The sequence below is a fragment of the Aspergillus wentii genome, assembly GCF_001890725.1.
Source record: "Aspergillus wentii DTO 134E9 unplaced genomic scaffold ASPWEscaffold_4, whole genome shotgun sequence".
NCBI classification, from domain to species: Eukaryota; Fungi; Ascomycota; class Eurotiomycetes; order Eurotiales; family Aspergillaceae; genus Aspergillus; species Aspergillus wentii.
The window spans coordinates 3,682,928-3,699,363 of record NW_024467835.1 but is presented as its reverse complement, the minus strand read 5'-3'; the positions used below and the strand labels follow the sequence as shown (position 1 = coordinate 3,699,363).

The window sequence follows — 16,436 nt, the reverse complement described above, 5'->3', positions numbered from 1 at the left end:
CTCCATCTTTTCCCTCTTCAGGGCAGCCATTCGACAGGAATAATGGAGCAGAGTTTTCTCGTTGGTCTTTCTTGGCTGCTTTGTCGAATATAAATTACCCCAGTCCCATTCCCCAGTTCCCAGTTTTTCTCATTTCTCTCAGTTTCTCTCCATCCACTCTATACAATCATCAACATGCGTCTCAACATCGCCATCACCTCTCTCTTCCTCGCTGGTGCCTCTGCTCAGCTGGCCAGCATCCTGCCAATTCCTCTCCCCACCAAGATTCCCACCCTCACTCCCTCCGCTTCTCCCTCTTCGACTCCCTCCTCGTCTGCATCTGTCTCCCCCTCCTCTTCCGCCTCTATCTCCGCCTACGCCACCCCCTCTTCCACCCCCTCTCTGAACCCCGACGAGTACGACTGCATCCTCAACAACCAGCAGTGCTCGTGGCACAAGTCCGAGTTCGGTTACGGCAGCGACTACTGCGGCTCGTCGCCCTACCGCGCCGGCCAGAAGCTTTCCAGCGGAAACACCATCGTGGCTGTTGAGAAGAGCGGCGAGTCTCAGGATTGTGTGAGAAAGGCCGGTGTTGCCTGCTGCAAGGCTTTTGAGACTGCTTGCCGCAGGGGTGAGAAGTACCTCGAGTGTGAGAAGGCTTAGGTGGGTTATCTTTTCTATCTTGTCTGTGTGTGGGGATTCAGTCGCTAATTTTATACAAGATTCACTTGATATCTACGCAAAGGCGTTCTGCGAATGAAATGCAAAATGGATTAGATGTTGATAATATTGTTTACCTGTAATGAAATAATCTATTCCCCTAATAAACTCCAATTCCAAACTAACCTTTCTATCCCTGGGTATCGCTTCCCAATTCCTTTCCTAAACTCCATGAATGCATTCTGTAACCATTTCCCCCAAATTCTTCCCAGCTCACCAGTATTCTCCTTGATCCTTCACCACCTAAAGCCATCCAGTCCGCTGCGCGGTGTTCTCAACCACTCTTCTTCTCATCATCGTTGTCCGTCTCGGAGTCCTTGTTAACGTCAGCCAAATTCCTTCCACCCCATGCAGTCACTCCAAAGGTCAGCCCGGCGTACAGCTTGATGAAGCTGTGGAAGTAAGCAAACAGGAAGTAGCCCGGAAGCATGACCAGGTCCTGGGGTTCACGAAGAAAATAGGGCGTCAGCTTTACCATTTTGGTGCAGAAGATCCAGGCCGCAAGATAGTTCAGAGACTTTGGGTTTCCAAGTTGGCTTTTGAGCAAGATGTATACCAGTGCACCGTCGTAGAACAAAGCGAAGTTGACAAACGACGTGATGTAAACGGCATAGACGCACCAAGGCTGTCGGGTCCAGACTGTCCGGTCAGTAAACAAACTCGCTGAATTGCTGCGCCAGGTAGTTCTAACCCAGCGCAGGCACTGGGAGATGAACTTGGGGTATGTTCCGAGTGTGGTCTCAATTAGAGCGTCGTCGCAGTACTGTACCTTGATATCCCAACCGTGTCTAACCTCCCAGCGAGTAATGAAGTTGTCGTCGTCAGCGTTGAGAGGACCGAAAAGATCGAAAAAGAAGCGCTCATTCGTGAAGCCGGCGATGAAGTCGGGGTCCTGGAGGATCTCCGAGCGATGTGCCGATGTGCGGCTTGAGATGACGAATACTCCACCGTCCATAGCATTGGTGGCGCGGATTTCAAAGTTATGACGTTCCAGATACAGGGCGCCAATCATATTCCAGAATGACCGGATGTTGAAGCCAGTATCTGTCCGACGAACCCGTTTGTTTGTTCCAACAACACCGACCTTGGGATCTTCGAATGGGGCGAGGATCGTCCGGAGGAAGCGTGCAGGCCAGAAAACGTGGTCATCGAGGAGAACCGTGATCTTTGTCTGAACGAATTGAAGGCCATGGGCGACCTGGACACGCTTGTTAGCCATATCCGTAGTTTCCACCAAGATCTGCGTATCCGGAAAGCTGTTCTTGAATGGGGCCACAGTCTCTTTGGTCAGCTTGGTTAGTGCATCGCCCACAGTGACGATGATGATCTCCCCTGGACCATTGCGCAGGCAGGAGGTGATGCACTCCTGGAAGTCCTGGTTAGTTGGGTCGACCGTGGGAAGGATCACACTGCAATCCGCCGGGTGATAACTGGGCTTCTTCGGGATTGGCGAAGGTTTGTACAAGACCCAGAAAGACCAAAGATGACCGACAAGGCGGAGGTACCTGAAGACAAATAAGCAAAGGAAGATGACAGACATGTTGTCGACAAGAAAGCTACCTTGGGAAAGCATACTGGTAAGATACCATACCAGAAAAAGTGCCAGAGGCACTGTAGACGCTACCTGAATGGTAGACATCTTCACTATTTGGAACGATTCAGTGAATGTTTCGATTCAATGGATAGGTTGAAAGTTCGATTTCGGACAGGTGGTGGGTTCAATTGATAGTGAAGATGAGGATAAGAATCAATGCACAATTGCAGATCAATTCTGGTTGAAGATGATGATACTGCAGCCATATCGCGATACTTATGCCTACGATTCCAGGATTCCTAAAATGAAAATTTTACTTCTCTACAATAGTTATGAAGAGAAAAGACAGACAATGGGATTGTGGGTATACAAAGAACTGATAGGGATAAAGGCATTGTACCAACGAAGAGGACAAAGAGGACAAAGACCGTTGAATGCCATTGTTCCCTGTAAAGCAATCATAAGTCAACGGCTCGGTTGGCTGCCTTAGTATACGGCTTTGCCTGTATCAGTAATCCAGGACATGGAACAGCTCAGTTCCTTTTAATTTACAGTATCAATTGCCACGCATTGTTAATGAGCAGAGCTATCTATGCTGGCGTCTATCAGCTGAACCACCTTTTGTGCAAAAGCTCAGCAGCGGAAGGTCTATCCCTCGGGTCCAGCTTCATTATCTTCACAACGAAACCTTTATCTTCTTCGGAAATCTCCTTCTCTGTAATACGTGCGAATGGCTTCTTCTTTTCAGGTGGAATACTCTGCATGATATACGCCAGAGTATTCAGTGTCTCGGGAGCGCAGATCTCGCGATACGTCATAGGAAACGGCCCGAAGAACTCGCACTGTCTCTGCAGAGTCTTAAGTTCGTAGTCCTCATGATCAATAGAAACACCTGCCTTGAAAAGAAAGAAGTTATCGCCATATAGAAGGATTATCAACTCAAGACTCAGTATAATTGAGAGATTGTATATAGGTCTGACATACCGATGCACCGAATGACCATATATCTGTCGAGGTACTCCACCCAATTCCGAGATGGGCTTCGGGGATCCTCCAAATGGGTGTCCCGATCAAATCACCTTCTTTGGCATATCCTGAATCAGAGGGGACGGTGCTGCCGAAGTCTGCTAATTGAACATCTGTAAAGCGTTCATCTTGGCCGTGGTTGACGAGGATATTGTCGGGTTTGATGTCTAGAAAGATTAGATACACTCTATACTCTCGGTTTGGCTTACCTGTATGCACAAAGCGATCTTTACGTAGAACCCTCAATGCTTCTAAAATGCGTCTGGAAACGTGCTTAATCTCTGTACTCGTAAGCCTTTGTGAGATGGATGCATTCAACAGGTTATCGTTTAGATATTTCAAGACAATCGTTGGTGGATCCACGACCTCATCAACCAAGGGGCGTATGAAAGGCGTTTTAGATTGGAAATGCATCAACACGTCTCGTTCATTCTGGAAGCGAAAACGGTTGACACTCTTTAGAATAACTGGGTTATTGCTGGCATTCCTATAATACAATATAAGAAACTTTCATCGTCATTTTGGGATTCATACATTGCAAGCCAGACTGTCTCTTGCAGTTGTCTCGTCACATTGTAAATTCCATTTTGGTCCAATGATGGACGTATTTTCATATCGGTAGTCAGAATAATCCTAGTAAGGTATGAAGTCAAAAAAATCCCGTATCGCCTTTCGCTTGTGCAACCTCTATATCTTCCCAGTATGCTTCATTTTGCTTGCTCTGGAATTCTTTTATTGCTATACTAAGATTGAATTATCATTTGGATGTTGCTGAGTTGTTCTGTGATTGGGTTGTGACTTATTATTGGCTATTATCAGAGTATTTAGAAAAGATGAAATGTATTTGGTGGATCAAGGACTTAGTTTCTATACCACCAAGAGCCTGATATTATCTCTGTATTCCTATACTACCTTGCTCTCCTTTCTGGCCATTTCCCCTCTTCGCCCTTCCTAGAACCCAGCTTGGTCAATGAAAAGCCCACACTTGCCTTCCCAGGTAAAGCTTTGCTAGCATAATACACAGCAACTATTTTCACATCCTAAACTGTAGTCGGTTTAACCTGCCTATACCTGCCCTGGTATAGGGTGGAATAGTCTAAGGGTAGTTTCATAGATAATAAACTCTAATCAATCATTTTACGGTTATACAATTTATACAAGATTGTTTTCAGTAGAAAAGGATGAATAAATAATAATATATGAATTGAATGATTATGTGGCTGTTCTATATAAAATATTCAATGAAAGATACATAGCACACTGCAAGGTTAGCATTTCAATTTTGTACAACATCTATACATAAAATACATAAAATCCCTATAAAAAAATGTTTAGTTATATGTGTGGCATTAAAAAAGACATAATAGCAGTTAGTTATTTTTATAGACGTAGGTATATTTTTGGCCGCAAGGGGCAAACTGACCGCCATCAATGAACCTCCGGGGTATGAATGCAAGGCTATCTCTTTATCTCTCTTTTAGTGACTACGATTTTGCCTATCCTTGCCGCGAGATGTATTTGAATCTGGGCAGAACATACAGAAAGAATGACAGCATGATATAATCTAAGTACTGACATTTTCTAGCTTGACCGACTCATACGCCTTCCCTAACCTGCATGTACATAAGCCTAGAAAAAAGACTGGGGGTAGAAGTCTCCTAACTAATAGGGGCGAGCGGTAAAGGTTCCATGGTACATGCATTCAAATGCCTCACACGATCAACATGACCCTTCCTTAGATTCCCGTTGAATACTACAGCTACGGTAGTCAACGCAAGGCAAAAAACCATATACATAATATTAGGCTACAGCGGGGTTAGCATAAATAGTGCAACTGCCTTTACTAAGGTTAGTGAGTTTAGCATGCAATGGCTTTTATAAAGCACTACTTGTCCACTAGAAGAAACAATTCTCAACTCCATCTATGACACACACCTTCAACCTTACCATTTACTATTAAACATTCCGATAACAATGCCCACCGATGATGATGTGAGATCAGTTGAAGCTATAATTGGCTATGTGTTTGCTTCGAAAGACTGGATCCGTCGGGCCTTACAGGCAGCAGGGGCAGATGAGGATAACTATGATGGCTGTAGATCTCTATCTATGGCTGGAATCAAACTGCTTGAGATGTTCACAACTATTCCCCTTTGTGAAAAAGGTGTCAATCGAGGTACAGTTATTCGTTGGTGGTTTGATAGCTTAGGCTAATGTTGACAGAATGGATCCATAATACAACAAAAGAATTCATGAACAAAAATCACTTTGCAAGGGTCGCTAAACGCACTGGCATCGCTAACTTCATCTCATATAATAAACGTACCAGTCCTGATTCTCCGGCAGTTCTTCGCAAAGTGGTCACTGCAATCATTGGGGCGGTGTTTATCGACAGGTGGGATTTCATGACAACGTTTGTCATAGCTTTGCGGTATGGGAATTTTCCCTTGGCTCTTGGACGATCTGCTTAAAGGTGTAGCATTCTTATAGATAAAAAGACCACGATCACCTCTACGACGAGCGACTGGTCCTTGATCTCTCATGCGGAGTCGATCACATGTTTCTTGGATTCACTGATATCCTCAAGGCTTGCAACGACCATACCTGCACAGCCCGTTCCTAGTTTTCCCCTCAATCCAACAACATCCTTCACTTCAGATGCCCAAATCATGCAGTGTTTCAATAATAATCTTGACGATACGATTTGGGCTTGTCCAGAAGGCTTAGGAAGCTCCTACCCGCTGCACGGCAATGACCAATTCAATCCATTGGAGCTGGTGCCATATGCAAATGACCAAGACATATATACCGATTCTTTTGATCCTTGGAGTTTTGGGCACGCCGGAAACAATGGGCTAGATTTCCAATCAATCTTACAGACAGAAATGGTAGACGAGAACCAGGTTGCGGAAAGTTTTGACTTATCAACCCCCGGCAGCCTAAATACTCCCAATGATCCGGTAACGGTGGGCGATCCGTGCTCGAATACAGGTGTTAACCAGCTTCCTGGGCGGTCCAAGAGACCAAGAGCACCGACTTCTGCTAATGACGCAGACACTCGCAGGCGAAGAAAACGCACCCACGACCAGTGTGATCAAATCGAACAGTATCCAGGCCATTCGGCTCTAGAGGACTCATCCTTGGCACTGGATATACAGGATAAACGAAAGATATCCGAAATGAGATTTTCAATTGCGCTTCTCAACGCTTTGATCACTGCTGCCAGCCCTGAGTCTATCCTCGCTTTGCAGAAGGTGCTCCGCGAAGCACGCCGTGATACAGGATATCGACAGCGTCCTTTGAGCGAGCTGACCCAGAAGCAGAAATTTGATTTCATCAAGCAATGCGATAGCGAGGTTGCTACTATCAAGCTTTTCCAAGCCTACTTGATCCTTGATTTATTTAAAAAGAATGGTGGATCCGAAGCAACATCTGTGAGTGGCTATGTCCACAGCACGCCTTCCACATTGCCACACAGGTCAACAAGAAGCGGCAATCCACAGAACCACGATGACGCGGCGATTGCACAGGCCATGATGGGTGAAATATTCCCAGCTATGCAACAAGGTACGGATGAATATAAAAAAAGAATTAGGGAATTCAAGACCCTAAGAACAATCGCAAAACGGCTTTATATCATGGAGCAGAAGTTTGGTCCGGGTGTTTTTGGGCTCATGCTGGACGTGAGACTGTCAACATCTTCTGATGTGTTTAACCTAGACACGATGTATGTTCCCCACTGTTCAGTTCATTCATTTTATTCATATCTATCAGGTTCCGCCGCCCAAAGAACGAAGAGTTTAAACTATTCGTTGATCTTCTCGAGAAATCGAAGGGCCAGTTGCTCCGTGACTGGGGCCGTATGGTTAACCCCGCAATAGAGGCCATGCTCCAAGGCACATTGCATCTAAATGAAGAATACATCATAGAAAAGCTTGACGCTACAATAGTGCAGGAGGAAAGGGATCATCATTTGCTTTCTTATGTTTCCTAAGTTCTGTGTATGTGATGGACATACAAACATTTTCGGTTTATTATCAAGTTACTCTTAGTTAAACTAATGTGTGGAACAAGAAATATTGATTTCAATTTTTTTGCAAAGATGAATACCCGTCTGTAACTATAAAACCAGCCAAGGATGACTCATTCATATTCACATGAATTTGCTTTGGCTACTAGAGTAAAGCATGCGCTGCTATTGCCCAAAATGGAAGTAACAGTTCCTACAATTGATTAACTGCCAAATGAGGTAAAGCTCACAACAGGGCTCAAAGCCAAGACACGCTTTCATTCCAAGATAGTCCATTCTCTCTGTCCTAAATATGCGGTTTCAATTGAAATCACTCTTATCCCATGCTTTATGACTCCACTTTGAGAGGGTCTGCATGCAAGTGAATGCGTAGAATATGACAATCACAGCCATGGAACCTTGTATGTTCTACTTACTAGTTCTATTAATATACTTGCAACTGCTACATACCAATAAATCCAGTGTGCGAGCCGGGCATTCATACTTGCTATGACTCAGACGAGTAGTCCAATATCGTTTTCATTCATCTAGTGGAGTATGTAGCTGCAACCAAAATATCAAGCATGAAGGGGACGCCAGCATGGCTATTTAAGTAGTCATGAGGACCTGTACATTGGGTTTGCAGTCTTTCCCAGCAATCATTGGTTATTTATCTACACATCACTGCATCGTACAACCACGACTTCATATTCGGAAAATGGGCTCGATTGATGATGGTGCTGTGGCCATGAGGGGTCAGGTTAGCGACGAGACGATGGCTTACCACCTCAGCCTTCTAAGCCACGCGAACCCGATGGATGATACCGCCGAGGGCTCACTTGCCCCGATCTTCACCGGCAGCATGCTTCCTCGGGACCAAAAGTCCGATGGAAACCCGCAGGTTCACCAGTTCGGTCTCCTGGCGGGCCTCAGCGACAAGCTATCGGGTCCGGTCACATCCGTCGCAGACGATCCGCGCCTGTTTTTCAATGTCACGGCCCCCTCGAGCACCTTTATCTGCGGCTCTCAGGGGTCCGGGAAGAGCCATACTTTATCCTGTATCTTGGAAAATTGCCTCATATCGTCCCAGGCGGGGAGGCTGCCGAGCCCACTTGGCGGTGTAGTCTTTCACTATGATACGTTCATCAGTGACAGCTTTGGCTCTCCTTGCGAAGCAGCCTTTTTGTCATCGCATCCTGACGTTGAAGTGCGCGTGCTGTGCTCTCCTACCAATGTGCATACCATCCAGGTGAGAAAGCAAACCATACCGAGTAGCCTCTCTGCTGACCAAAATCAAGGCCTGCTACTCCCGCTTCAACATCTCTGTGACTCCCTTGCAGATCGACCAGAGATATCTCAACACCAAGCGAATGATGGATTTGATGGCCGTCGGTCAGGACGATGGTCCAATGCCGCTGTACATGCATACGGTGCAACGGGTTCTCCGGGAAATGCGCATCGTCCAACAACGCACCCAGACCGGCTTCGACTATCAGGAGTTCAAGCGGAGAATGCGATCCTCTAATCTCACCCCCGCTCAGCTGGAACCCCTCAGTCAACGCCTGGCTACTTTGGAGAGCTTCATGTCGCAGCCGCAAGGGGGGCTGTCGGGAGGGAAGGAGAAAAGTATTCCCCGTGGCACCGACTGGAAATCGAAAGTAAGGGATTCAGCTTTGTTCTGGTCAGACACTAACACGTGCAGCCCCGTCGTCTGACAGTCGTGGATCTCTCTTGCCCGTGCATTTCCCCCGAAACTGCATGCTCGCTATTTAACATTTGCCTGGGGATCTTCCTCGAGCAGGACCCATGCGTGGGGAAAGTCGTGGCATTAGACGAGGCCCACAAGGTATCTCTTTTCTGGGGTTAGGGGTATTGGATTCAGAGGCTGACCAAGTCCCAGTATATGAATCGGTCCATTGAAGCACGCGGGTTTACGGAAACACTGCTGTCAGCCGTCCGACTGCAGCGCCACCTGGGAGTGCGAATGATTATCTCAACGCAGGAGCCCACCATTTCCACCGCCCTCCTAAATCTCTGCTCCGTCACCATTGTACACCGGTTTTCCTCCCCGGAATGGCTGCGTGCATTGCATAAACATATCGCTGGTGCGGCCGGGGCCCCCTTCAGTGTGCAGACTGAGTCTGACTCTGCGGTGGCTCCCGCGCAGTCGCTTTTCAACCAGATCGTCGACCTCCGCGTGGGAGAGGCACTCATCTTTGCACCGAGTGCCATTGTCGGGGAAATACAAGATGATGGCCAGCTGAGCCTCCGCCGCTTGGGACATGGGAGCCTCCGAGTGCAAATTCGGAACCGGCTGACTACGGATGGAGGAAGAAGTGTTCTTGCATAGTGCAAGCTTAGTTCGTAGTTGATGGCTAGCAGATATGCTGGGTGTTAAGGCACAATCAACCAATGTATGTGATTATCAGTCCTGTTTTTACTTCAGAATGCGATCCTTGAGGCAGGAGAATCTATTCAATTTGGATGAAAATTATGTCAATGGACTACTGTGAAGTTGAACGAAATGATCCACGGTGTATGAGCCCATCTCCTTCCTGGAGATCATATGTTTCTGCGGAGCAGTCTTGAAGAGTTCATGATCATCATTCTAGATTAACCTGCCTAGCTAGTAAGGAATTTTCTATGGAGTCAGTCTATGTATAATTCATTGCACGCGAGTAATCAAAATGTCCGCCTCGAGCCTTCAAGATCATCTAGTCTTCAAGCGCCCACAGCGGAACAGTCGGCTTCATTTTCTTTCTTTCGAGCGTCCCCCATTGGATTGATTGGTTGTCATATGGCTGTTCGCTCTCCGGTTTCTCGAGACGACTCGTCCAGTGCCCGAGCGCAGGCGCTCCTCCATCTGTTCCATCTCGACTGCTGCAGATTGGAAGTCCGGCTGGCTTTTTTCCAGCTGAGTGACCACCGTAAATGTAGCCATCACGCCGTTTTCGACCATCCAGATTCGGGGAAACACGATAAGTGCCTTTTTATCGAGTCTTCCCTTTTTCGGGTCCTTGGGGCCTGTTCCAGAAAACACCAGTGGGTACCATTCGTCTTCCTCCGTCAACGGTCGTTCGAAATCCGACTCGTACTTGCGCCGGCCCCGTTGAATCGGTTGCCAAACCTGTACGGCCTGTCGCACAATCTTCTCCAGGCTCTGACGGAATTTGGTTCGCAGTTCGTCTGTAAACAGCCCATCCATGTATGCGGCCACCGAGTTGACAGCATTCGACACATTTGCCTCTCTCATCCCCATCTGAGCTGGTGGGTCAATGGAATGGGAGATGGCCCGATAGAAGGATTCTTTTTCCCCGTCTACCGTAGCAAGATCGACCAGGCATTTCCGGATCTGCGAGTTTCCAGAGACCATCTCCGTCGGCTGGAAAATATTTCTATCGATCTCTCGGGCCAGGAGGGCCAGAACCATTGCCAGACGCATGCGTTTTGCCGCTTGTGTGTTGGAGCAGGGCAGAGGGATGTGATGCTCTAGGGCGAGATCGCATTTCCTGAGTCTGTTCCATGACGCATTGGTTTGCTGTTGCGAGTTGGTCAGTCCTTTCCTCTAACAGACTGGGAGCCGTACCTGTAATGAGTCCTGGGGAAGATCTACACTGAAATGGGAAGATAATTCATCTTTCGCAAAGTCCCATAGCCCGACGAAGCCATCGATCCTGAGCAGCGGTATTCAGTACTGGGATGATAGGCAGTCAGCACGACGCCACTTACAGGGTTTCTTCGTCATGCTCGATGAGCTCGCCCGCAAACCCTTCGACTCGGGTCAAACGCGCCTGGACCTTTTCCAGCGCCTGCTGGGCCGACGCCGTTCCTTCTTCCAGCTCCTTGGCCCTTTTCTTCGCAGCAGAAAGCTTTTCCTTCAGATCGGAGCCAGCCGTTTTCATCTTCTCCACTGTCGTATCTCTCTCTTTGATCGTCTGATGCAATGTGTTGATTTCTGTGTTTGCTTTCTTGAGGTCGGATGACTCTTTCGCATAATCCGATTGCAGCTGCTGTAATTCCTTCTCGAGAGCCTTGATCTTTCCATTCCTCTCATAGATCACCTTGTCCTTATCTGCCTGGGTTTTTTCCAGTGCTTGCAACTGCTTCTGCGTTGCCTTGTGTAGATCCTTTTCTCTCTCATTGGCCGAGAACATCTCCTCCATGGCTGTCCACTTCCTCTCATCCTGTGTCCTCATCTCCTTTTTCAGCTTGGAAATCTCCTCATCCTTGCCCTTGAGCTGGTCATATAACTTGGCATTCTCTCCATGGACTGTCGTGATTGAGCGGAGCCCCGCCTCGGAAGAAATCGCCCTGAGCTGATTGAAGAAGTTCACTATGGAACGTGGATCTAATCCATCGTGGCTGGGTACTGCTGGTGCCTCGTTGTTGACACGAGACATATTGAACTGTATCCGAGAGCGTGAAGTGCCTCTGGTAGAGGTATTGGGCAAGATATCTAATGGAGCTTTCTCCGGGTGGGAAAGGCATTATATGGTAGCTACGGACGGTTGATCATTCTCTCGTGGTCCTTACATATAAAGACATCACAAGATGAGTTTGGTTGCTCCCATGCATGCACTGTGGCGGCCAACAAACTCATGTAAGGTGTGGCATTACGTGGTCTACCTTTTCTTTGAGCGTTGTGATGCACCCCGCCTCTACACATGCAGGTCTGAGACACGACCTGTCTATTTGTATGATAGCATCAAATGAATTTCAGTTCAACCAGTTACAGCAAACTATTCGGTAAAAGAAAGGAATAAAAGGGCAAGAGGTGGGAGGGCGCTTTAAATGATCATACCCAGCAATCTATTGGATCTTTTCGAGCCTTATCGAGCGTTTAGAATACAAGGCCAACAGTCGCTGGATAGCTGCTAGGAAGGTATACCATCTTCGTAAGAAAAGGATTGGCTAAATTGGAAACCGTCTTGTAACTCAAATTCTTCGCATTTTATTCAGTCTACCCAATTCGATCGCGTGTGAAGTTACCCTAGTGACTGGAAGATGACTCTTGCCTACTGCTAGAAACCGTCTTCTAGTATGCGGTTTCATGATCTTTCTCTTCATCTAGTACTGGGGGTTGTTCAGCTTTCCCTTCCTCCCAACTTCTATAAGCGCGCTTCGTCTTTTTCTTATCCTTCTTCGTCTTGCCACTTGTTCGGATTCCTGCTATCTCAGTCTCGATAGGCCTCGCAGATCCGAAATCGTCAAGATGATCCAACGAGTCGTTGGATTCAGATCGAGCCACCGCTTTGAACTCATCCAAAGCCTCGTGTTCGGCACTTTCCGGAACCATGACGACGCTAGAGCTGCTACTCGTAGACCGCGGGGGAGTCTCGATGAGGGAATCTACAGCGTTAGCAGGTTTATCACTGCGGCATAGCAGCTAGCTTACCGGCACTTCGGATACCGACAAACCGTCGGCATGTGTCTGCGCCTTTGTTGAGGATTTCAAGCTTCTTCGTCAACTCCTCGCGGATCATTTGGCTTTCCTCTGATTCTCCGGCGATGCGTTGAACAAGGTGGTCGGGCATGGTGAAGACCGACATGGGTGTAAAGATATTGCTGAGGAAGGATACCAGTTTTGTTTCAATGACCTCGACCGCAACATCGTCGATGAATCTTTTCAGGGCAACCTGGTAGTAAGCCAGCATACAATCCAGCGCCTCATATGGTGCATAATCAGTCCGAGATGGCTGCAACGATTGAAGAAGAGATTTTCTGAGTCCAATGAGGTCAATTGAGTCATCGAAATACGCGTCCGTGGATAGCTCAGTAACATTGAGGAAAGATTCCAGGCATTGCGTGATCTGTCTCTCCTCGCGCTCATTCCGGATCCTCTGGATATTTTCGGCAAAGGAGTGATTGTACGTAATGGGGTGCGATTTCTGATGGGGATCCAACAACTCCCTTATCTTCTGGTCGACAATCTCTCGAAGTTCGCTCAACGCTGGCCGGATGATCTCACGAAGAAGGGTGGCCGAGGTTGCCTCGTCCGCAATGTAGTCAATGGCCAGTTCGAGGAAATCTCCGCTTGCTTTCCATACCTCCTTGACATGGCTACAGGCGATCTCTTCCCATGGACGGGATTGCTCCAGGAAAAGCTCCCGGACAATCATCGGGTTGAAGGTTCCAGGTAGCTCGCAGCCCCTGGTCTTACTGAGTAGCCGCTTGATATCCTCGATATATTCGCCTTGGGTCACTGCGATCTGACCTTTCTCGGTCCGTTTGGAGCTACCAACCGAAGGCCGGATATCCCGGTAGTGTCCGCGGCGGTTGATGCGCTCAGCGAAAGATTCGTTGATGTTCTGAACCACGGCGCGGATCCGCTTTTGATTGCCCTGCTCGCGGTGCACATCGCCAAAGAAAGGCTCGTTGTAAGTCCCATCGACGGCACATTTGACCAAAGACTGAAAGGACTGGCTCAGGTTCAGCAGGTAGATCCGTTGCTCCGTTGGAGTCGTGCGAGGCTTGCCCAGTTGCTTCAATTGTCGGCTGCAGGCGTCACTCTTGCTTCGGATTTCATGAATCAAGCTGGGCAGCTCCGCTGCAATCTGGCCAAGCAGGAGAGTGCTGAGCCGCCGCCGGAGTGCATTGACTCCGACGAGGCCCGCGGGCATATCGTCCCAGACCCCCTGGGCAAAGAACTCGATCTCCTTGGTGTTTCGGTCTGCCAACGTCCATGTGCCGGCCTCCGAGTCCATGTTTTTCAACACGTGCCATCCAAGCCGGAACTCGACGTCTCTGTTCTTCGCTAGAGATACAAACGTGGCCTCAGACTGAGATCCTGGAATCAATGTGTCTGGCTTGGTGATGACCCCCAGCGTCCGATTTCCTGCTTGATCGGCCTCCCGGGCGAGTCTGAGGACGATCTGGTTGGCAAAGTCGTTCTTGGCCGATACCACCGCCAGAATGATACTGCGTGGCTCCTTCATGTAGGACTGGACGACTTCCTGGACGAGCTGAACATCAGACGCGGACTGCTGTCTGGTCTCCGAGTGAATCAGCCCGGGCAGATCCACGATGGTGAGATGCGGACGATCCGGCCCGGAAACTTCCACGCGGAGCAGGTCATTTGCAAACGCCTTTCCGTGGGTCGAGATGCCCATAGCCGACTTTGCATTGTCAATGAGGTCCGGTAAGCCCTCGAAGCTATTCAGCGTTTCAGAAAATCCGCCCAGAGATATCTTTTCCGCCTCGCTGCGAGAATGGTGAGGGACGATGGAGACTCGCACCCCAACTTGTGCGTGCTTCCGCAACACCAGCTCGGTGGGGAATCGCGTACAGAGGCTGCTCTTGACGGGAAAGGAAACGCCCGAGATCGCCTCGAGGACGGAGCTTTTGCCGGATGATTGATCGCCACAGACAATAATTTGCGGCAGGGAGACGTAGTGGCTGATGCCCTGGGATCGCAGATCGTCGACGGAGTTGAGAAGATCCAGTTGCTCGCTGGTGCAAAGCCCCTCCAGAGCATCGGTGTTGAACCATTTGGTGACCATGATGAGACGGTTAGGAAAGAGATGAATCAGATGAATCAGACTGACTGAGAGAAGGCTGTACCGTCGCTTTCTCCTGTGGGCAAGAGGTTATTTTTATACTTGGCCATCCTGCAACCACATGCCGGCCATGAATTCCAGCCAAAAGCGTTGGAATGAAAGTCTTTATCCAACTGATACTCTGTACACCATCTGGACCAGCATATCCCACCGGGAATGTTTGTTAATTCATTAGCTAGGGTGTGATCCCAAAATGCCCGAACAGATCGTCGTTGGATTTCCGGAAATGGAGATAAAGACTCCGGGATGATGATAGTACCCGAATAGGTATAAGGTCGCTCCCGAGACTATACGCATTCTTTGCACGCAAGGGGGGCAGCCTTGCCGGCGTCTTGTTTGAGAGCGAGCACGACTGATTGCGCCATCAAGTATCTGTTCTCCAGTAAAATAGTACCGTGTTTCGATCAACCACTCTATCTTTCAGTTGAATATATCGATAAGATTTCGTATAGAGTACAAAATTGTCACAGTAGAGTATGCCATCTGGCAGTCTGACCTGTGCTTTCTCCTTTCTGAACCCAATATATTATATCAAGTCGGTCCAGAAATGGTAGAGTTTGCATAATTACACTTTATATCTAGTACAGTTATCCTATATTGAATTCTTTTTTTCAATTCTGATATTTCCAAATCTCTTTCAAAAAGGAGAGCTTGGGAGAACTAAGTATTATATAATTATTCACGAATAATCCGCTGTTTCCGCCCAGTAAGATGGAACCTTCCATCAAGTTTCATCAAGTATGTAACTATCTGTGAATAAGGCCATCTAAGTACCATACAATACAAATACTAATCTAGTACGATATATATTACATTATATTAGATGACACCATGAATCTATATATGAATACCTTGCAGATTAGCGCCTTGGCATTAAGCTTTGAAGATAAGCTTGTCTTGTGGGGGACGGAATGACGTTTCGGCCCACCCTGTACGTAGCCTTTTGATTGTACGCCCATGACATTCAACATTAAGCCATCTGGATCGTTGTTAGATCACTGACAGTTATCATCATATCATCAGCTTCTGTCTTAGATGAACCAAGGTCAGGTGCCATTCTTGCGGCTAGATTTCATAGAGACGAACATGAACAACAGATTTTCTCCCCCAAGGAGGGATATTGGGGTCTGGTTCAGACGTTATATATATTAGCAAAATATTTTAATGTCACATTTTGGTGTAATAAGATACTCAACAACACAGCCAATCTGAAAAAGGCCATCTCCTCGACTTACTAGATAAGGACTAGTTCGGAATGACCTCCTTGACCTCCCATACAGAGTGGATGGCATAAATTTTGCTATGATATAATATTTCAAAGGTGTCACTTTCTCGTCAGACTACTATGCAGTCTGTCCTTCTCTATATTTATACTCTAACTGTACCACACTATGTTGGCGATTTATCTTCTCGTTGTCACCTCCACGATATATATCTCTGTCCGCACTGCTCTTGCGCGGCGCACGAAAGTACCCGGGCCCTGGTACACCAACTTGACTTAGCACTCGCAGAGAAAAAGGCTATTCGCTGATCGATACGCAAGGACTAATATTCTCAGTTCCTCCATCATGGAAGGGGCTCAGCAGCGGGTAGCAAATAAATGTTGCTGAAA

At 47.7% G+C, this 16,436-nt stretch overlaps 7 protein-coding genes across 7 annotated transcripts; 3 read left to right on the top strand and 4 right to left on the bottom strand.

Moving 5' to 3' along the window:
• The first annotated feature begins 24 nt into the window (after nt 1-24).
• ASPWEDRAFT_41302 (uncharacterized protein) lies at nt 25-840 on the top strand. The gene is made up of 2 exons (XM_040835520.1): nt 25-642; nt 702-840. The coding sequence occupies exon 1, from the start codon at nt 175-177 to the stop codon at nt 640-642; it is 468 nt and encodes a 155-aa protein (XP_040689745.1). The 5' UTR covers nt 25-174; the 3' UTR covers nt 702-840.
• A 133-nt stretch (nt 841-973) lies between these two features.
• ASPWEDRAFT_28654 (glycosyltransferase family 2 protein) lies at nt 974-2,239 on the bottom strand (the record flags this gene model as incomplete). The annotated part of the gene is made up of 1 exon (XM_040833165.1): nt 974-2,239. One exon carries the CDS (start codon nt 2,237-2,239, stop codon nt 974-976), a length of 1,266 nt encoding a protein of 421 aa, XP_040689744.1.
• Nucleotides 2,240-2,838: 599 nt separating this feature from the next.
• Nucleotides 2,839-3,873, bottom strand: ASPWEDRAFT_28653 (putative serine/threonine protein kinase; the record flags this gene model as incomplete). Its single annotated transcript, XM_040833164.1, has 4 exons — nt 2,839-3,129; nt 3,218-3,426; nt 3,469-3,746; nt 3,794-3,873. The coding sequence occupies 4 exons, from the start codon at nt 3,871-3,873 to the stop codon at nt 2,839-2,841; spliced, it is 858 nt and encodes a 285-aa protein (XP_040689743.1).
• Nucleotides 3,874-5,190: 1,317 nt separating this feature from the next.
• On the top strand, nt 5,191-7,359 carry ASPWEDRAFT_535116 (uncharacterized protein). The gene is made up of 4 exons (XM_040837896.1): nt 5,191-5,435; nt 5,483-5,690; nt 5,739-6,986; nt 7,034-7,359. The coding sequence occupies exons 1-4, from the start codon at nt 5,234-5,236 to the stop codon at nt 7,251-7,253; spliced, it is 1,878 nt and encodes a 625-aa protein (XP_040689742.1). The 5' UTR covers nt 5,191-5,233; the 3' UTR covers nt 7,254-7,359.
• Nucleotides 7,360-8,016: 657 nt separating this feature from the next.
• ASPWEDRAFT_156452 (uncharacterized protein) lies at nt 8,017-9,977 on the top strand (the record flags this gene model as incomplete). The annotated part of the gene is made up of 4 exons (XM_040829705.1): nt 8,017-8,517; nt 8,567-8,926; nt 8,971-9,114; nt 9,169-9,977. 4 exons carry the CDS (start codon nt 8,017-8,019, stop codon nt 9,616-9,618), a joined length of 1,455 nt encoding a protein of 484 aa, XP_040689741.1. The 3' UTR covers nt 9,619-9,977.
• On the bottom strand, nt 9,849-11,685 carry ASPWEDRAFT_69291 (uncharacterized protein). Its single transcript, XM_040839034.1, has 3 exons — nt 10,998-11,685; nt 10,855-10,942; nt 9,849-10,806 (listed from the first exon to the last, which is right to left on the bottom strand). Exons 1-3 carry the CDS (start codon nt 11,666-11,668, stop codon nt 10,018-10,020), a joined length of 1,548 nt encoding a protein of 515 aa, XP_040689740.1. The 5' UTR covers nt 11,669-11,685; the 3' UTR covers nt 9,849-10,017.
• Nucleotides 11,686-12,637: 952 nt separating this feature from the next.
• On the bottom strand, nt 12,638-14,767 carry ASPWEDRAFT_109665 (uncharacterized protein; the record flags this gene model as incomplete). The annotated part of the gene is made up of 1 exon (XM_040828102.1): nt 12,638-14,767. The coding sequence occupies one exon, from the start codon at nt 14,765-14,767 to the stop codon at nt 12,638-12,640; it is 2,130 nt and encodes a 709-aa protein (XP_040689739.1).
• Between the last annotated feature and the right edge of the window lie 1,669 nt (nt 14,768-16,436).